The sequence below is a fragment of the Octopus bimaculoides genome, chromosome 10 (assembly GCF_046866305.1).
Source record: "Octopus bimaculoides isolate indiv1 chromosome 10, ASM4686630v1, whole genome shotgun sequence".
Taxonomy (NCBI): domain Eukaryota; kingdom Metazoa; phylum Mollusca; class Cephalopoda; order Octopoda; family Octopodidae; genus Octopus; species Octopus bimaculoides.
Window position 1 is genome coordinate 50920144 of NC_142937.1, and position 22671 is coordinate 50942814.

General features: G+C 39.0%; 1 protein-coding gene across 1 annotated transcript; it reads right to left on the reverse strand.

Annotated features, from left to right (window-relative positions):
• Window positions 1-18743: 18743 nt before the first annotated feature.
• On the reverse strand, window positions 18744-22410 carry LOC149133716 (uncharacterized). The gene has a single exon (XM_089358628.1). It carries the CDS (start codon window positions 21327-21329, stop codon window positions 20262-20264), a length of 1068 nt encoding a protein of 355 aa, XP_089214754.1. The 5' UTR covers window positions 21330-22410; the 3' UTR covers window positions 18744-20261.
• Between the last annotated feature and the right edge of the window lie 261 nt (window positions 22411-22671).

A 22671-nucleotide genomic window follows, 5' to 3' on the forward strand; every position in this document is an offset into this window, starting at 1 on the left:
TCCACACCGACCTAGTTGGTCCTTGGCCCAGCAGTTGCGGATACACTTATATCCTTACCTGCATTGGTTGGTTCTCTCGTTGGCTTGTGGCAATCCCTTTAGTCGACATTTCTGCTGAATCGGTAACTCGTGCTTTAATCTCAGGATGGATATCTCGCCTTGGCGTTCCCTCAAGGATCACTACCGACTGCGGTCGGCAGTGTGAGTCTCATGTTTTCCGTGAACTGTCACACCTATTGGTTGAGCGGTTCCACCGTCAGCTGAAAGCAGCCTTTCGTGCATCACCAGATTCTCAAAGATGGACTGAGTATCTCCTAATTGTTCTATTAGGCTGTCGATCCGGCGTTAAAACGGATCTGGGCTATTTTCCCCGCTGAACTGCTGTAAGGAGTACTCTTATCATTGCTCGATCAGATGTTGGCACCAACGGATACAGCTACTCAGAATCGTTCTGTATGCGTCAACCGTTTGCGGTCATACTTCTCGGATCTGTCTCCGATGAACACTCGCTTGCAAACCATAAAATCCGCCGTTCCGAAGGACATTGTTCCGTGGACCCACGTATTTTTACGAAATGACTTTGTGAGAGGCCCTCTCACACCATCATATACAGGACCTTATGGAGTCCTTCAACACACAGACAAGCTTTTCACTATTGACTTTAATGGTAAGAAAGAAACTGTTTCGGTAGACAGACTGAAGATGGCATTTTCCGATGCACACACCTCGAAGCCTCCCACATACACTTCACCACATACTACACAACAACCAGTGCAAACACCTCCATATCTTCTGTGTCCTATGTAAAACACAGTGGCAGAACTGTGCATTGGCCCCCAAAACTGTCCAGGAACTGCTTACTTTTTTTACAAGCTGTCTTTAGTTAACAAACTGTGCATTTAAACAGACTTTTCTTATGTTTGTTTTGCATTCTTGGTTACATGCTTTTGTATTCTCACATGCGTTGTTTACATGCTTTAACCTTCTTCCTGCTTTGCCTTGTTCCGTGTTTGCACACATTCTTTTATATGTCTTGTCGCTTTCTGTGCCTTGGTTTACTCCTCTGCTTCAACCTACAGTTCTTTCCTTATCGACCGTTCCGGTTCTGCAAGGGGAGTACTGTAGATGTGACTTAAATTGAAACAAATTCTGTCATTGTATTATTTACAGTTCGCTGGAAGTGAGGGACCTCCCTTGGCAAATATTCTAGAAAACTTCCAAGAATGGCAGATTTATGTCCCTTTTAGCAATACCACTGAATCATAGAAGGTTCGGTTAAACTAAAGCATTTGATCCGAGCTCAAAAACAAAAAAAAAACAAAAATTAGTGTAATAGGTGTAAAACAACTTGTGAACGAATATGAAAAAAAATGCGCGCTCGCGAACGGGAGGTGGGGAGAGGACTCGGAACATCCACGATGTGAATGTTCTGTGACGCCTCACCGAAGCCAAGAAACAAAAGAAAAATAGTGTAATAGATGTAAAACAACTTGCTCTGTACGAATATCAAGAACACGCACGCGCGCACACACACACACACACACACACACAAAGAGAAATGGTTGTTTCACTGCAACATTTAAATCTCATTTCAATGTCGATATTTTCGTTGCTTTGAAACCGAGACTTGTTTACTAACAAAAGAGATGCAGTACAAGTTTTTGTCAGGAGTTTGCCATGGTTTCAAAGAATGAAAATATTTAGACACAAACGAAATTTAAATTTTGCAGTGACAGTAACGGCTTTTGTTGTTCTGCAATTACTTACAAACATCTTACACGCTGCAAATTTTCTCAACCTTACCCTGCCCTTATTTACAAAACTTGCAACTTTTTTCCTTTTTTTTTTTTTTGGTTCCTTACACAGACAATTCATGATATTAAAATAAATTCTCTTTAACATGCCTTTAAATTGTTGGTATAGAAATAATTATAACCTGGAATATATATATGTGTATAGAACAGACTTCTTTCAAACTGAAAGTATTATCTCACATTACAATAGAGACGTAATACTGAAATAGTGTAAGAGATAAGAGATTGCTTTGGGCTTGCATTAGGCAAGAAGTTGGAAATTTTCTTGGGCGCATGACACTGCATGGACCTTGGCTTGAAGCCTGTTACTTTAAGTATATTATTTCGAGTTTATGTATATATGAATGTATAAGCCAGTGAGGGGGACCTCCACATAGTAGGTAGACGTAGCTAGACCTGGTAGAAATAGTAGCCAAATCTCCCTAAAAAATCCTACTGTATTAATCCGACAATTCTGCCTATTATGTAGTTTGAATGATAAACTGTAACTAAAGAATAAGATTATTAGCTCCAACATTTTAAGCGTTTAAATAGCTATAAACTTTTTCTCCTTTTTTGCTTAATTAAAATGGTTGCCCTTTAACTTGCAGTTTTTTATGTCAGTTGTAATGGTGAAGAGGGTTAACTTAGACGGTGTTAAGTAGTGGAGATGTTCAGTGATTGTATTTGGTCGTTACTTTTCTCTAGTTCTTCTCAGTAAGGATAATTGATTGATAACGAATCTTAACACAATATATATACAACTTCATGTGGAATCGGACATTATAAGAGAGACAGAGAAACAGAGAGAAGAAAGAAGAGAGACAGCATAGCGACGGTCTTGGCTGATTATCATCCTGTACTCGCCTTGTTGCTAGTGAAATGGTATGTGCCGGCTGTCTAAGCAATTGGTTGCTTTTTAATGGCAGAACAAACAGGACAAAAAGATTGCAAAAATAGCAATTCCCACTTTGAAGTTCACAATTTCGAAAATCTGTTTAGATTACGGAACGCCCCACTCTCTCATGTATCCATGTTTAAAATTTCAGCGCGATCGAATGAACAATGCTCGAGTTATAAGCGCACAGACAGACAGAACGGAATATATATATATATATATATATATATATATATATATATATATATATATATATATATATATATATACACAATATATGAGTATATGCATATATATGTACATATATGTATACCTTCATCCACATGTACATATAGATACATAACTGGGTACATGACGTGGCAAAAGAACATGGACAAAACGGTAAACAAGGTGCAACATGCAAGCAGGCCACATAGAAACATCCCCTTCATCAGCTGCCACCATTAAAACCCCGGCGTTTCGAAGAATTAAGGCAGTACGCATCGTTAAAATGGTTCTTCCCACGAACACAAATTAAATTGTTTTCGTGGAGGGTAGTGGCGGACGGAAAACAAAACAGGAAAACGAAACGGTGAAATAAACAAACAAAAAGGCTGTACAGCCAGACGTGAAATGTGTATGTATTGAACGCTGTGAGACACGAACTGGAGGAGCAAAGAAGTACGTGCAAGCTTGAGGATTCCAAGAACGGAAATGAGCAACGAGAGGTAGAGAGGGAGAGAGATAGTAGTAGTAACAGTGAGAGGCGAAGGACGAGCAGCGAGAGATAGAGAGAGAGAGAGAGAGAGAGAGAGAGAGAGATAATAGTGACAGGGAGAGGCGAAGAACAGTAGAGGGAAGAATGAGAGGGGGAGATAGATATAGAGATAGTCGCGTTAGAAAAATAGTTAAAACTTACTGTATATATACACACACTTTATTAAAAAGCAGCAAAAATATCACAAGAACTGTTAGTAACAGTTCCACGTTCCTGTTCATCGGACAGTTTGGGTTAGAATGGCGCAAGATAAAGTTATATGCAGAACTACAATTACTTTGATAGATAGACATTTGAAAATGGTTTTGTTTCATTGGTCCTTTCAACTAACGGTCTTTTCAATAACCGGTTAAGTGAAATAGGAAATTGCGACCTGTCCAACCACCTAATCTATATTCCTAAATTCTTCATTCCATACTATTACACCTCTCTCTGCCCCAGCATTTAGACTCTATCACTACATAACTGACACTCCTTTACCTTTTACATTATTATACCACTCTCCCTCTATCACCCCCATTCCTTCTATCTTTTTACACTCTAATACCTTTCTCTCTCTACCACCCTTATCTCCCCATTCCTACTTTCAAATTATCTAGACTGACCACTAATTCGTACACTTTCCCTTATTATCTCTCTCCTCGTTTTTCTTTTCCATTTTTCTTTCCTTTATTCCTCTCTTCCTGTGTTTTTCTTCTCTTTTTTCTTTCTCTTTTCTTTATTCTTCTTTCCCTGTTTTCGATTTGACCTTACAAATACATTCCCTACTTTTAGGTCACTTTAAATAAAACCCTTGATTCAACAGTACTGTGTACAAACTTTATACTTGGAATGACCAATTTTAAATACTATTGGATTTTACTCACAATCTATGGAATCATATATGTATACGATCCCGCCTAAATAATGGATCTACAAATGCAATATCCCTGCATATCTCACATCTATTTTCATTGCTCCACTTCACTCTATTTCGTATAATACCTAAAGTAACTATTGCTTAACCATTTTCTCACACCGTCTCCGATGAAGGGATATAATAAATATCCTGGAAACAGCTGTAAGACCTATTCATAAATGTTCTAAAATCTTCACAGCCTTGGGTTTTTTTATCTCATTCTGAAAAAAAAAATTATATGCATGTATGTATGTATGTATGTATGTCAGGTCACGTATGAGGCTCTCATAAGTGCTACTGGTAACATGTAATCCAGTACAACCTGTTGTATGGTTGGGTTGCCGGCGACTAAACTGGCACCCCCACCAGGCTACCCTGGTGAGGAGGGTTGTTAGAAACCCAGCAGGATTAAAAACAAGACCTGTTGAAAGCTCGGATGAAACTAGTGCAGGCTCAACGGCTATCTAGTAATAGCATGGGTACGCAGAAATTCCGGGATGGTGTCCGGCGTGCTGAAAGACCACTGGGAGTGAGGCGCCCCTCGACTTTTGTTGAAGCATGTCTCTAGGAGAAAGTCACTCTGATATAAAACCAAATATGCAGGGAATGGCTTGAACATTTTGGGGATCTTTGGTTTGTGCTAGAGATCACGGCGCTCCCACATCCCTGAGCCTGCGACTTATATTGGCACCAGACATCTTGCTCCGGCTTGTCTCTGGATAATGTCAATAAAGTGGAGAGGGTTTATGAGGCGTTGTGCAAGCCTCATTGGACCTAAAACTCAGCACAGGCATTGCCGACCTCTGCTCGACATGTGCGTTTTTTTTCCTATATATATTTATATTATTTTTAGTATATATTTTCTTCATTTTTAGTATATATTTTTATTTTTATATATATTTTTTTATTCGGAAGTCCTGCAGCAATGGGAAGGTGGTGAAGCATGCAGATCTGACGGGTTGGAAGCATGTAGTCAGCGACCTGCATGTAGGCGGCCCATGCTAGATATAAAGTCGTCTCCTTGTCGCCCAAGACAGCGGTAGGATTCGGTTGCTGCATGGGTGTGTGAGCAGCTCCATTTGGAGAGGGCACTGCTCACCCGGAGACCGGGGAGGTTCTAGAAAAGGTGAACCAAAAATTGCCTGTCTTTCCATATCTGGTCAGTTTAGTGCGACTGACGGATGTCCATCCTGCGCTCGAAAAGCAAAGAGTCTTTTATTTATAAAATCTGGACGGAACTTAAACATTTCATGTTGGAATGTGCGCACTCTCTTGGACAACAAGAGTGATTGTAGGCCTGAAAGACGCACTTCACTTGTTGCTCGTGAGCTGAACCGTTATAAAATTGATACAGCTGCAGTCTCAGAGACTTGTATAGAAGGTGATAGTCAGCTTGAGGAAGTAGGAGGTGGAGGCACCTTTTTTTGGAAAGGAAGGCAGAAGGAGGAGCGCAGAAAGGCTGGTGTTGGTTTTGCAGTCCAATCTGATATCCTTAAGAAGTTGGAAGAGCTCCCTGTTCCTATAAATGAACGTATAATGACGCTACGGTTGTACTTGAAAGGTAAGCGGTTTGCTACTCTAATAAGTGCCTATGCACCTACTTTGACTAGCTGTGATAAAGATAAAACAATCTTTTATACCCAGCTGAGAGCCATACTTAGAAAAATCCCCAATTCTGATAAAGTCATTCTACTAGGGGATTTTAATGCCAGAGTTGGAACTGACTAGCAAACATGGAACTCTCTAGGACGTTTTGGAGTAGGGAAAATGAATAGCAATGGTCTCATGCTATTGGAGCTTTGCGAAGAACATGGACTTTACATAGCAAGCACTCATTTTATGGACAAAGGTGATCACACAACAACATGGATGTACCCAAGGTCCAGAGTTTGGCACTTGCTGGATTATGTCATTATCCGCAAGCGCGACATTTATGACATTTGTAATGTCAAGTCCTTCCATGGATCGGAATGCTGGACAGACCACAGTCTGGTGCGAGCAAAGTTCCGAATGGTAATTAGAGTAAAAGAGAGATGAGGACCAGTCAGCATTCCTCGCCGTCTAAATATCCACAAGGTATATGACGTGGTTAGGAAAGAACTTCAGACTCGCTTGTCCAGCATTGAAACTGCTGCAGCATGGGAGGAATTTCGAGACCACGTTCTACAATGTGCAGCCGAAAGCCTGGGATATGTTACTGCCAGATACAGAGACTGGTTTGACGAGAATGATGCTGAAGTTCACCAACTATTGGTGGTAAAGCGCCATGGTCACAGTGTATTGCTACACAGAGAACTGTCTACTGTGCAGCGAAGTCTAGCACTTGCCCACTATAACAGTGTAAAATCACTACTGCAGCGATCTCTCAGGAAGATGCAGAACACTTGGTGGGAGGATCTTGCTCGTGATGTTCAGGCTGCTGCTGATGCAAATGACAGAAAGAAGCTTTACCATCTTATGAAGCGGGCTTATGGACCTAAGAGCTCCACATCAGCTCCTTTGCTTTCCAAAGAGTCTTCCACGCTGTTTACTAAATCAACAGAAATCACAGGTCGCTGGATCGAACACTTCTCTGAACTCCTAAACCATGAGTCAGTTGTGGATGAAACAGTGATTGATACTATGCAACAAAGACCTATCATTGGCTCCTTAGACTCTTTGCCCTCAATAGATGAAGTAATGACATCAATAAGCAAATTGAATCTTGGTAGGGCACCTGAAAAGGATGGAATTTGTGCTGAAGTCTTGCGATTTGGTGGTAGTTACATCACACAGTCCCTTCATGAACTTATTAGTGCAGTCTGGAGGGATGGTGCAATCCCTAAGGACTGGAAGGATGCAATTATTCTTCCTCTATATAAAGGAAAAGGAGCCAGAACAATGTGTGGTAACTACAGAGGTATTGCTCTATTATCAGCTGCTGGCAAGGTTCTGGCAAATATTCTTCTTACCCGTCTGAATGGGTGTCTCGTAAATGATGTCCTATCTGAACCTCAATGTGGCTTCCGATCTGGTAGAGGGACAATGGATATGATTTTCACAGCAAGACAGATGCAGGAGAAGTACTATGAGCAGAATATGGATCTTGTCCAGGTATTCACTGATTTAACAAAGGCTTTTGATACTTAAATAGGGCCTTTCTATGGAAAATACTTGGCAAACTTGGATGTCAGGATCACTTTGTATCTATAATTAAATCATTTCATGATGGGATGGAGGCTTTGGTCAATGTTGGTGGTGGCATGGCGGGACATATTCCTGTAGAGAATGGTGTCAAGCAGGGTGACATCCTTGCCCCAACTCTCTTTTCTTTGTACTTTGCTGCTGCTTTTACTCATGCTTTTGCTAAGGTTAGCTCTCTGGGAATATATGTCAGATATCGATCTTCTGGCCACCTCTTTAATCTTCGCCGATTTGCTGCCAATTCAAAGGTTCTCCAGTCTATTATTCGTGACCTCCTTTATGCAGATGACTGTGACTTAGTCACTCATACAGTGGATGACATGCAAATACTCATGAATTGCATTTCTGCTTCTTGCAAGGCATTTGGACTTGGCATTAGCCTGGACAAGACTGTTGTAATGTTCCAACCTGCACCAGGAAATCCATATGTGAAACCAGCTATCTTAGTTGAAGGAACAATTCTGAAGGTAGTAGACAAGTTTGTCTACCTGGGCAGCACACTCAGCCATTCTTGCTCCCTGGATGAGGAAATGTGTTTCAGGTTGCAGAGAGCAACTAATTCCTTCCGGTCTCTTCAGTCTTGTGTCTGGTCCCAGCATGGCATAGCAAGGCAAACAAAAGTTGCTGTGTACCGTGCATGTGTACTGACATCGCTCCTCTACTTGTGTGAAACATGGACTCTGTACAAACGTCAGGTAAGGGTCCTTGAACGCTTTCATCAGAGATGTCTCAGGCACATTATCAATGTTGGCTGGACCTCAAAAGTTCCAGACAAACAGATCATGAGGACAGCTGATATCTTGAGTATTGAGGCGATGGTGCACAATCACCGGTTACGTTGGACTGGACACCTTATTAGAATGAAGGATAGCAGGATTCCTAAGCAGATGCTCTATGGAGAACTTGTGAATGGAAGGAGACTCCGGCAGAAACCAAGGCTGCGCTTTAAGGACTGTGTCAAGTCCTCATTAAAGGCCTGTGATATGCAGGACACTGACTGGGAGAACAATGCCTGTCATCGCCACGGATGGAGGACGCAGGTTAAGGAAGGGATCGACACTTATGAGAGAGCACGTATCCAGCATGAAGAATTTAAGCGTGCTGCGCGAAAGCGCACGGCTCATATAGTGAATGGGGGAAGCTTAATCTGCAATGTTTGCAGTCGTGTATGCTTGTCAAGAGCAGGGCTCATTAGCCACCAACAGAGCCGCAAATGCAAAATATAATGTTCCTGAAGGTCGGCAATGGTCTTCCTTGGTCACGAGTGGATGGCCATCATGTATGTATGTATGTATGTATGTATGTATGTATGCACATGCACGCGAAGAAAATTTCTTGGCGTATGCTTATGCAAGTTAGTTGTTACCTTCGAAAGATAAAAAAGGAAAAAAAATCAGATAATAATAAGTGGGTGAGGGAAAGAAAACAGTGGAAAAAGAAAATGATAAAAGGAGAAACAGAAAGTTAGAGAAGGAAAGTGATAAAATACTTAGAAGATAGTTATAAAATGATGTTTTGCGCGACGAACACATATAAAGATTCACACATAAAGTTACATGTATTTCTACATAAATTCAAGCATACACATATAGATACGCATACATGTATACAAAAAATATTGCAGCATTGGTTTCTCCCGCAGTTCTCTTTCCATTCACAAGTTCCCCATATAACATCAGTTTAGTGATCCTGCTATCCTTCATTCTAATAAGGTATCTGATCCAACGTAACCGGTGCTTGTGCACCATCGCCTCAATACTCGAGATATCAGCTGTCCTCATGACCTGTATGCCTGGAGATTTTAAGGTCCAGCCAACATCCAGAATGTGTCTGAGGCATCTCTGATGAAACCGTTCAAAGACCCTTACATGACGTTTGTAAAGGGTCCGTGTATCACATGAGTAAAGGAGGGATGTCAGTACACATGCACAGTACACAGCAATTTTTGTTTGCCTTCTGATGCCATACTGGGACCAGACACAAGACTGAAAAGACCAGAAGGAATCAGTTGCTCTATGCAGCCTGAAAGATATTTCATCATCCAGGGAACAAGAACGGTTGAGTGTGCTGCCCAGGTAGACAAACTAATCTACCACTTATAAGAATTGTTCTTTCAATCAAGACAGCTGGTTCCACATATGGATTTCCTGTTGCAGGCTGAAACATTACAACAGTCTCATCCAGGCTAATGCTGAGTCCAAAATCCTTGCAAGAGGCAGAAATACGATTCATGAGTATTTGCATGTCATCCACTGTATGAGTGACTAAGTCACAGTCATCTGCATAAAGGAGGTCACGAATAAGAGACTAAAAAACTTTTGAATTGGCAGCAAATCGGTGCAGATTAAGGAGGCGGCCAGAAGATCGATAACTGACATATATTCCCAGAGAGCTAACCTTAGTAAAAGCATGAGTAAAAGCTGCAGCAAAGTACAAAGAAAGAGATTTGGTGTAAGGATGTCAGCTTGCTTGACACCATTCTCTACAGGAATGTGTCCTGCCATGCCTCCACTAAGATTGTCTTGAGCATCCATCCCATCGTAAAATGATTTAATTATAGATACAAAGTAATCTGGACATCCAAGCTTGCCAAGTCTTTTCCATCGAAAAGTCTTACTTACAGTATCAAAGGCCTTCGTTAAATCAATGGACAAGGACATCATTTAGTAGGCACCTAATCAAGCAGGTAATAATATTTTCCAGAACCTTGCCAGCAGCTAATAGTAGAGCAATACCTCTATAGTTACCACTTAATGTTCTTGCTCTTTTTCCTTTATAGTGAGGAAGAATAATTGCGTCCTTCCAATCCTTAGGTATTGCACCATCCCTCCACATTGCATATGCAGGGACTGTATGATGTAATCACCACCAAATCGCAAAACCAGTACAAATTCCATCATTTCCAGATATCATACCAAGATTCAATTTACTTATTGATGCCATTACTTCATCTACTGAGGGCGTGGAATTTAAGGAGCCAGTGATAGGTCTTTCACTATTTCATCCACAACTGACCTATGAGTTTCGAAGTTCAGAGAAGTGTTCGATCCAGCGACCTGCAATTTCTGTTGATTTAGTAAATAGAGTGGAAAACTCATTAAAAAGCAAAGGAGCTGATGTGGAGCTCTTAGGCCCATAAACTTGCTTCATAATATGGTAAAGCTTCATGCTGACATTTGCATCAGCAGTAGCCTGAACATCACGAGCAAGATCCTTCCACCAAGTGTTCTGCATCTTCTTGAAATTGAGAGATCACTGCAGTAGTGATTTTACACTGCTATAGTGGGCAAGTACTAGATTTCCCTGCCCAACAGAAAGTTTTCCCATGCTGCAGTAAGCAAGTCAGAAGCTCTTTCTTCAACACAGCATTATATATCTCGTGGACATTCAGACGCCGGGGAATGCTGACTGGCCCTCTCCTCTCTTCTACTCTAATCATCATCTGGAAGTTTGCTCGCACCAGACTATGATCTGTCTAGCATTCCGATCCTTGAAAAGACTTGACATTACAAATGTCGTAGATGTCACGCTTGCAGATAATGACATAATCCAGCAAGTGCCAAACTTTAAACTTTGGATGCATCCGCGTTGTCGTGTGATCACCTTTGTGTATAAAAGGAGTGCTTGCTATGTTACATACAGCAGCATGAGACCATTACTACTCATGTTCCATACTCCAAAACGTCCTAGAGAGTTCCGTGTTTGCCAGTCAGTTCCAACTCTGGCACTGAAATCCTCCAGTAGAACGACATGATCAGAATTAGGAATTTTCAGAAGTATGGCTCTCAGCTGGGTATAAAAAATATTTGTATCTTCAGCGCAGCTATATAGGCACTTTTTAAAGTAGCAAACCGCCTACCTTTCAGGTGAAATCATAGAGTCATTACACGTTCATTTATAGGAACAGGAAGCTCCTCTAAGTTCTTAAGGATGAGATCGAACTGCAAAACCAACACCATCTTTTCTGCGCTCCCCTTTCTGCCTCCATTTCCCCGAAATGTGTCCAATGGCATTCCCTGCATACCTGCTTTCATTTTAGAACGACCTTCTCCTACAAACATGAAGCTTCATGGGTGCCACACTCCCAGTTGTCTTACAACACGCCGGACACCATCCCGGAATTTCTGCGTACACGGGTTACTGCTAGATAGCCGTTGAGCCTGCACTAGGTTCATCCGACCTTTCAACAAGTCTTGTTTTTAATCTTGCTGGGTTTCTAGCAACCCTCTTCACAAAACTATGCCACTAACGGGAACGTAAAACTCCGAATAACAGGTTTTGTGATATTTTTGATGCTTTTTAATAAAGCATATTACTGTACCTCTGGTATTCGAGTACTATTTTTTCCACCATGTTTCGCATTTATATGCTTACTCTAGTTATATATATATATATATATATATATATACATGTATGTATATATATATATATATGTGTGTGTGTGTGTGTGTATCTATATATATATATGTATATATATGTGTATATATATATATATATATATATATATATATATATATAAATATATATATATGTATGTATATATATATATGTGCATATATATATATATATATATATATATATATATATATATATATATATATATATATATATATATATATATATATATAATACATATATGTAATAATAGTAATAATATTAGGGAATAAAAACTTATTCCAACCTTATAGGCAAAAATCGGTATAATATTACACTGGGTTTCGTAATACATAATATATATATGTATATAACTAATTCAGAGACGAACCACCACTCTAAAACTCAGTCAACCAAGAACTCGTCCAAAACCATGCTGTGGGGCATATACCATATCAATATCTATCTAAGATTTTAATCTAAAATTTTAATAATATATAATATATTATAAAAAGAAACATTCTTCATAAAAATATTGATTTAAAAATCAAAATTATATATAGGACAGTAAAAATTAATACAATAATATAAAGTGTGAAAGTATAAATGTATAAAAGTCAGTGCTAGTACATAGACTACGCGCTTTCCATGGCTGAAATAGGACTATATAAAATCATAAGCAAATTCTATCCAAGTTCATTAGAACGGGGAAATGATTTTACTCCTGAAATCAGTCACTCTTCAGGTCAAATTCATTAAAAAAATACCTAAAGTCATTCAAGGAATAAACATAAACATGAGAAATAAACATATATATGTAAAGAGACAAAACCTGTAAACTAATCCCTACATTAATGGTATTAATATAATTATTAAGAGTTACAATCTAAAAATATTGAAAAAGAGTACTATAGTGAACAAGGTTAAAACATTATGGAAGAGGTAAACAATAATAAAAAAAAAAGAAAAATGTGTTAGTGTATAAAGTTAATAAAAGACGTATGTCAATATTGTTTAGAAAATTAAAATTAGAAAACATGACTTATCTGCCGGCGAGTTACTGTAGATTATACGAAAATGAGTGTACTATAGAATTTATGCTAAAAGCTCACGTGATAAAAATGGCGTCTATTACCCAGAGGTAAATGCGTACTATAATTACTAAAATAATAACGAAAATATCGAAAAACAAAATCTACCTAAAATAAAAAGTTTATTGAAGAATAAAACTACTAAAATACTTAAAACTCTCAGATTTACGCAGAATAATAACTATACCACATACGAAAATTATATATTACGTAAATAATACTATGAAACATTGTAAAAGACCGCTCATATCATCGTTGAATGCTTTATAGTCAAAGGTTAAATCATTATGGAAGAGGTAAATAATAGTAAAAAATGTATTAGTGTATAAAGTTAATAAAAGACATGTCAATATTGTTTAGTAAATTAAAACTAGAAAACATAACTTATCTGCTTGCGATTTACTGTAGATTAAACCAAAATGAGTGTACTATAGAATTAATACTGAAAGGTCACGTGATAATAATGGCGTCTATTACCCAGAGGGAAATGCGTATTATAATTACGAAAATATCGATATAGGAGAAACTACCTAAAATAAAAAGTTTATTGAAGATTAAAAATACTAAAATACTTAAAATTCTCAGAATAATAACTATACCACATACGAAAATTATATATTACTTAAATAATGCTATGAAATATTGTAAAAGACTGCCCATATTATCGTTGAATACTTTAAAGTCAAAGGTAGTTATATGTCCTAATTTTGTATAATATTGTCATGATTAAAGTGTATGCTAAAGCTAATTTGATGTATTTAACGCTACTGAACATAACTATAAGTTGGTACCATATCCTAGTATAAATAAATAAATTAGTTATCTAAACTTATGATATACAGGCGTAGGAGTGGCTGTGTGGTAAGTAGCTCGCTTACCAACCACATGGTTCCGGGTTCAGTCCCACTGCGTGACATCTTGGGCAAGTGTCTTCTACTATAGCCTTGGACCGACCAAAGCCTTGTGAGTGGATTTGGTAGAGGTAACTGAAAGAAGCCCGTCGTGTATATGTATATATATATATGTATGTGTTTGTGTTTGTCGCCCCCCCCCCCCAACATCGCTTGACAACCGATGCTGGTGTGTTGACGTCCCTATAACTTAGCGGTTCGGTTCAAGAGACCGATAGAATAAGTACTAGGCTTCCAAAGAATAAGTCCTGGGGTCGATTTGCTCGACTAAAGGCCGTGCTTTAGCATGGCCACAGTCAAAAAGACTGAAACAAGTAAAAGAGTATAAGTAATTTAATTTACGTCTGCATTTAATATTACATTCATCGTGGGAGTTAATCAATTTTTATTAGCTAATAATATCTCTTTAAATTCGTTAGTACATTGCAAACTATTTCCCATTTTAACTCGTATTCTATTCTTTTTTATTTAAGTTCCCAAATGTATTTACTAAGGCCAGTAGAGTTCATTAGATTCCTGTTCTTAAAGGAATTCATATGTTGGGCCACCTGGGATTTAATTTTATTGGAAGTCGATCCAATGTAAGTAGTATTTATGTTATCATTATTACTACAGTTATTATCCTTCAAGATCACTATACATTTATATACTACGTCCTCAACATTACATCTATTATTCAATTTACATTTAGTCTTATCTCTACAATTACAATTAATTATATTTTGGACTCCAATGGAGGTATTACTTAATTTATTATTGTAAAACTTAATTATATTTAAAATCTCTTTAATAATGTTAGTTTTTACCTGTTCACATAGGGAATTATTAGCCATATTTTCTTATTCTTCTTATTATTATTACTATGATGTTTTTTGTTCATATTACTACCTATCTCGGGCTTTATATGATTCTGAATGCTGTGTTTATTATAATAGAAGGTGTATTCATCATTTAAATTAGCTTTTAAATTATAATTATATTTAGAATTGTTGAAAAATTTAATATTATTATTATATCCCGCCTTATGAAGCACTTCATTATAATATGGTGCATGTTTATTGAATATCTCATAGTTGGAAAAATGTACTGAAATTCTTTTCCCTAAATTATTTACTAACGCTTTCTTAAAAGAAGATTGATGGTTACTCTTAGCGTTAATATATTTCAGGTTTTCGTTACTTTTATGGTAAGGTTGGGTTATACCTGTTATTAAGTTAAAATTTACATCTAAGTAGTTGACATTGCTATATTCATTATAAATTGTAATCCTAAGCCCATTTCTTTTAAAGAAACTGTATATTTTCTTCTTATATATTTCTAATGTTCTATTTGTGCTATTTTTCGTTATTAGCAGGAGGTCATCTCTGTATAATCCACCCTCCAATTTAAGATTTTCTAATTGGAGTTCTGCTAATAAATAAATTCCTACTAGGTCTGTAACCTGAGCAGAATCCGGTGCTCCCATAGGGATATCAAAATATCTCAAGTATCTTTTCTAGCCCACAATTATTATTGTACCTAATAAACGATTTTCTAGCCATTTTTACTACCTTAACTTCATCTTTAGTCATTCCCACGTTATTCATAGCATATATTAAGGCCTTATTAAGTACAATTTCATTAATAGATGAATAATAATCCTCTATGTCTATTTGGATAAATTTGTAACTACTACTGTCTTTAATATCTTTAAACTATTTTAAAGTATTATTTGTGCTAGTCCAGAAATATAAGGACACATTTTCTAGCAATAAATTTGGAGTTGGTTACTCTACCACTAATAATGTTGGCAACATCATTTCATTCTTTAATAAATGTAAATTAAATAAGTTTTACAATAATAAATTAAGTAATACCTCCATTGGAGTCCAAAATATAATTAATTGTAATTGTAGAGATAAGACTAAATGTAAATTGAATAATAGATGTAATGTTGAGGACGTAGTATATAAATGTATAGTGATCTTGAAGGATAATAACTGTAGTAATAATGATAACATAAATACTACTTACATTGGATCGACTTCCAATAAAATTAAATCCCAGGTGGCCCAACATATGAATTCCTTTAAGAACAGGAATCTAATGAACTCTACGGGCCTTAGTAAATACATTTGGGAACTTAAATAAAAAAGAATAGAATACGAGTTAAAATGGGAAATAGTTTGCAATGTACTAACGAATTTAAAGAGATATTATTAGCTAATAAAAATTGATTAACTCCCACGATGAATGTAATATTAAATGCAGACGTAAATTAAATTACTTATACTCTTTTACTTGTTTCAGTCTTTTTGACTGTGGCCATGCTAAAGCACGGCCTTTAGTCGAGCAAATCGACCCCAGGACTTATTCTTTGGAAGCCTAGTACTTATTCTATCGGTCTCTTGAACCGAACCGCTAAGTTATAGGGACGTCAACACACCAGCATCGGTTGTCAAGCGATGTTGGGGGGGGGGGCGACAAACACAAACACATACATATATATATATACATATACACGACGGGCTTCTTTCAGTTACCTCTACCAAATCCACTCACAAGGCTTTGGTCGGTCCGAGGCTATAGTAGAAGACACTTGCCCAAGATGTCACGCAGTGGGACTGAACCCGGAACCATGTGGTTGGTAAGCGAGCTACTTACCACACAGCCACTCCTACGCCTGTATATCATAAGTTTAGATAACTAATTTATTTATTTATACTAGGATATGGTACCAACTTATAGTTATGTTCAGTAGCGTTAAATACATCAAATTAGCTTTAGCATACACTTTAATCATGACAATATTATACAAAATTAGGACATATAACTACCTTTGACTTTAAAGTATTCAACGATAATATGGGCAGTCTTTTACAATATTTCATAGCATTATTTAAGTAATATATAATTTTCGTATGTGGTATAGTTATTATTCTGAGAATTTTAAGTATTTTAGTATTTTTAATCTTCAATAAACTTTTTATTTTAGGTAGTTTCTCCTATATCGATATTTTCGTAATTATAATACGCATTTCCCTCTGGGTGATAGACACCATTTTTATCACGTGACCTTTCAGTATTAATTCTATAGTACACTTATTTTGGTATAATCTACAGTAACTCGCCGGCAGATAAGTCATATTTTCTAGTTTTAATTTACTAAACAATATTGACATGTCTTTTATTAACTTTATACACTAACACATTTTTTTTTTTTTACTATTATTTACCTCTTCCATAATGTTTTAACCTTGTTCACTATAATACTCTTTTTCAATATTTTAAGATTGTAACTCTTAATAATTATATTAATACCGTTAATGCAGGGATTAGTTAACAGTTTTTGTCTCATATATATATATGTTTATTTCTCATCTTTATGTTTATTCCTTGAATGATTTTAGGTATTTTTTTGAAGGAATTTGACCTGAAGAGTGACTGATTTCAGGAGTAAAATCATTTCAGCGTTCTAATGAACTTAGATAGAATTTGCTTATGATTTTATATAGTCCTGTTTTAGCCATGAAACGCGCGTAGTCTATGTACTAGCACTGACTTTTATACATTTATACTTTCGCACTTTATATTATTGTATTAATTTTTACTGTCCTATTTATAATTTTGATTTTTAAATTAATATTTTTTTGATGAATGTTTCTTTATATGATATATTATATATTAAAATTTTAGATTAAAATCTTAGATAAATATTTATATGGTATATGCCCCACAGCATGGTTTTGGACGGGTTCTTGGTTGACTGAGTTGTAGAGTGGTGGTTCGTCTCTAAATTAGTTATATATATATATATATATATATATATATATATATATATATATATATAAATATATATACGAAGCATGAGTTGTGGTGTGCAAGAGAGACGATTGCGCTGGTATGGTCATGTAGCGAGAATGGATGAGGATAGCTGTGTGAAAAAGTGCCACACCCTCGCATTTGAGGGAACCTGTGGAAGAGGTAGGCCCAGGAAGACCTGGGATGAGGTGGTGAGGCACGACCTTCGAACATTGGGCCTAACCGAGGCGATGACTTCTGACCGAGACCTTTGGAAATATGCTGTGCGTGAGAAGACCCGGCAAGCCAAGTGAGACCTAAATCTAAGTACCTTCCTTCATTGGACACTAAACTCTGCTTGCGAAGACCTGTTGAGTCAAGTGAAATCGAAATCGAATTAAATTCGACGACTGGCACCCATGCCAACGTCGTCTCCTTCATTGGACACGAAACTCGGCTTGCGAAGTCCTATTGGGGCAAGCGAAAGCGAAATCATCATGGCACATGTGCCCAGCATTGCCTTCCTGGCACTTGTGCCGGATGGCACGTGTAAGGACATTCGAGCGAGATTGTTGCCAGTGCCGCCGAACTGGCTCCTGTGCAAGTGGCATGTAAAATACACCATTTTGAGCGTGGCCATTGCCAGTACCGCTTGACTGGCCTTTGTGCTGGTGGCACGTAAAAGCACCCACTACACTCTCCGAGTGGTTGGCATCAGGAAGGGCATCCAGCTGTAGAAACTCTGCCAAATTAGATTGGAGCCTGGTGTAGCCATCTGGTTTCACCAATCCTCAGTCAAATCGTCCAACCCATGCTAGCATGGAAGGCGGAGGTTAAACGACGATGATGATGATGTTGATGATATATATATATATATATATATATATATATATATGTATTGTTACGAACGCCCGCGCGCGAAGCACCTCGACGAAGAGAAAACTCGCTTGCGAACGTCGACGCTCAGTGAGTCGGGATGTTCGCCACGACTAAGCCCAGGCCGGAGCACGTAACGAAGACAGCAGGCAAAAGAAGGAAGAAATAACACGGAGACCATACGTTGGGTAGTGGAACTAACTTTTTTCCTTTTTAGCAAACAAAACATTACATCATCAATACATTGCATAATCATTCAAATAACATTTAACAAAGGTTTCAGAACATTGCATAATCACAAGTTTACAATCAAGAGTTCGTACATCAAGTCCATTAAAAGTTCTTTCACTTCGTTGTTTTTCTTTTCCATTAACATGTCACAAAGTTCTTTCTTTTCTTTTCCACCCGTCAACATCACAGTTAACGAAATCTCTTTTTCTTTTAAACATGTAACGACGAAGTACATTTTAAAGAATATTTAAACAAACCTTCACCGCACGAATTTCCTTTCTTTCAAAACTCCTACTATAATCCACAAGTAGTGACCAACTGACTACTACAATCTCTTGGCTGCCACAGAGTTCCATCTCTCTCTGTCCCTCTCTCTTATTGCTTCAGTCCCTATCGGTTGACTGGTACTTTCTCAGCCTCTGTCTGTCAGACTCCCTGTTCATCTTGGTTGGCTGCTAGCCTTCACACCGGCTCGCGTTCTTCATCCAACTGCTTTGGCCATCCGCCTCGCGCCAACTGCTTGACTCTCGTATTTATGAGAGATACCGTACTTAGCAGTCCTACGTTACCCCCTCCAGAGCTGGGTCAGTCTAGTACGGTTCCTAACTTGTTTTTCTGAACTTTCGCTGACCGGAAAGGGTCAGCGATCACTCCTAGGCTAAAAAATAACTGTACTTGTTCACAAGACAAAGGAAATACCATTATCCTCAACAACCAGAATACGGTTTCGAACCCAGCTCGGGAGATAGGGATATAACATTAATTTGTTTTTCGGTGGTTGCATCACTACCCCTTCCCTAGTTCTTTGTCGTCCCGACAAAAACAAACAACATTTCTAACTCCTTCCTCGATGTCTTTTCTCGGTGTGTAGGGATTTCGACTCGTCACTCTAGCTTTCAACTTGCCTCGTCTGTCAAGCTCCACCAGCCCCAGACAGCCATCAATCGGGTTGCTCACACGACACTGGAACAGCTTTTCCGACCTCGGTGGTATCACCGTCGTCCGTAGCGCTCTTACCTCGCTACCGGGCGTGGTCCGTCTTACCACCTGAACAGGGACCGATCTTCCCTGCACCGAAAGCTTCATTAACCGCAAGTCCAGCTGACAAGCCATGGACGTTAAATAGTCCAATCCTAAAATACACGGATCCTCCATATCAACCACGTAAACAGGAAGCAGAACTTCCAATCCGGCAACATCGATCCGGACATTAACTGGCCCTCTCAGCTCAGTACAATGTCCGGTAACTCCACACAACTGCTGAGATAACTCCGGCAGGTTTAGATCTTACAACACATCGGACCTCACAAAGGTCTGTCCCGAGGCCGTATCGATTACTAGAGAACACGTCCGGCCGTTAACTTTTCCGCTCACTCGTAGGCTGTCCATCAGAGTCCTGGTATGCCGTCTCGAGTGTGGCGCTCCTTTGGAACGTCTGGCTGGTGGTTGCCCCTTAACACCAGCTCTTCTTAGTTTTCAGACTCCTTATTTCTTGTTGGGCAGTCATATCTCACGTGTCCCTTTTTCTTGCAACTCCAGCACTCACCCTTGAAAACAGATCCTGCTCTATCGTTCTGTTTCTTCTCTCGCCGCCAACTGTAGCAGTCCCGCCGCCTGTGTCCACTTCTCCCACAGTGCCAACAACACACACCAGTCATCTCCTCCTTCCGCTTACTAAGTCCTTCAACTTCACGGACTTTTACTCTTCTAGCCTGGAATCCAGAGCTTCCACTCACTCGGAAATTTCCGATGCTCGATTTCACATAGGACTCGAACTCCAGAGCCCTAGCCAGTGCTTCTTGCATCGTACCTGGCCGTGTCTGTTTCACCTGGACCTTCAGATCTACATTGTCCAGCGCATCGATGAACTGCTCCTTTAGAAGAAGAGACAATAGGTCGGGGGTCGCTGTCGAGTATGCTTTATGTACCGTGCTTTCCAAATCCTGGGCAAGCTGTTGTAGAGACTCCCCTCGAGCTCTAACACGGGAGCGGAAACGTGCCCTGTACATTTCGCTCTGGCACATAGTTCCATATTTCCTGTTGAGAACTTCAACTAGCGCCGAGTATCGATTCATGTCTGCTTTCGACAGCTGGCCCAGCACCTCCAGTGCAGGACCCGTCAGACTAGTGGCAAGCTGAACGGCTCTTTGCCCCTCGTCCCAATCGTTTTGGTCCGCTAGCATCTCGAACTGGATCCGGTAGGCTTCCCACGACACCTTTCCATCAAACTCCTGTGGCTTCTTCCTAATCGGGACCACACCGCTACTTCGAACTCCAGGAGATCCGCATCCAGACGTCGGAGCATTACCAGATGACGCAGCAACAGCAACTTCTTCAGGTTTAGCAACCTCAGGCTCGGCAGCACAAAATTTCTCAACGCGCTCCATCCTCTCATTAAGCCTTTCCACCTGCTGTTTACACCATGCGACATCACTACTCAGTCCGCGGAACTCCTCCCTAAATTGTCGGTGATCCTCCTGCAACCTCTGTTGCTCTTTCCTGAGTTCAGCGAAGCTCTCCTTCTGTTCTTCCAGCATCCTCACAATCAAGGCTAGGGATACTTCCTCCCTCCGTGCCTGGCCCTTCGCTCGTGCACTTTACGAAGCCATAACGAACAACTAACTCACTGCAGCAAATCTATCAATCCCACTTCTGACACCAGTTTGGTGTCAGAACGCCCGCACGCGAAGCACCTCGACGAAGAGAAAACTCGCGCGCGCGCGAACGTTGACGCTCAGTGAGTCGGGATGTTCACCACGACTAAGCCCAGCCGGCAAAAAGGAGGAAGAAATAACACGGAAACCATACGTTGGGTAGTGGAACTAACTTTTTTCCTTTTTAGCAAACAAAACATTACATCATCAATACATTGCATAATCATTCAAATAACATTTAACAAGGGTTTCAGAACATTGCATAATCACAAGTTTACAATCAAGAGTTCGTACATCAAGTCCATTAAAAGTTCTTTCACTTCGTTGTTTTTCTTTTCCATTAACATGTCACAAAGTTCTTTCTTTTCTTTTCCACCCGTCAACATCACAGTTAACGAAATCTCTTTTTCTTTTAAACATGTAACGACGACGTACATTTTAAAGAATATTTAAACAAACCTTCACCGCACGAATTTCCTTTCTTTCAAAACACCTACTATAATCCACAAGTAGTGACCAACTGACTACTACAATCTCTTGGCTGCCACAGAGTTCCATCTCTCTCATTGCTTCAGTCCCTATCGGTTGACTGGTACTTTCTCAGCCTCTCTGTTCATCTTGGTTGGCTGCTAGCCTTCACACCGGCTCGCGTTCTTCATCCAACTGCCGTCCACCAACTGCTTTGGCCATCCGCCTCGCGCCAACTGCTTGACTCTCGTATTTATGAGAGATACCGTACTTAGCAGTCCTACGTTACCCCCTCCAGAGCTGGGTCAGTCTAGTACAGTTCCCAACTTGTTTTTCTGAACTTTCGCTGACCGGAAAGGGTCAGCGATCACTCCTAGGCTAAAAAATAACTGTACTTGTTCACAAGACAAAGGAAATACCATTATCCTCAACAACCAGAATACGGTTTCGAACCCAGCTCGGGAGATAGGGATATAACATTAATTTGTTTTTCGGTGGTCGCATCAATATGTAAATATATATATATATATATATATATATATATATATATATATATATGTGTGTGTGTGTGTGTGTGTGTATATATATATATATATATATATATATATATATATATATGTGCTGTAATTTTTGTATAATTTATATATTGTTAATATAACAATACATAAAGACGGGCTAGAGTTGAAGTGCTCAGCATGAGCTAGAATTCACATTATAGTAAGAATGGATACATAAGGGTGGAAGACCACAGGAACAA

Coding starts and splice junctions, on each gene's coding strand:
- LOC149133716 (XM_089358628.1), bottom strand. CDS start 21,329: ATGCTGGAAGAACAGAAGGAGAGCTTCGCTGAACTCAGGAAAGAGCAA.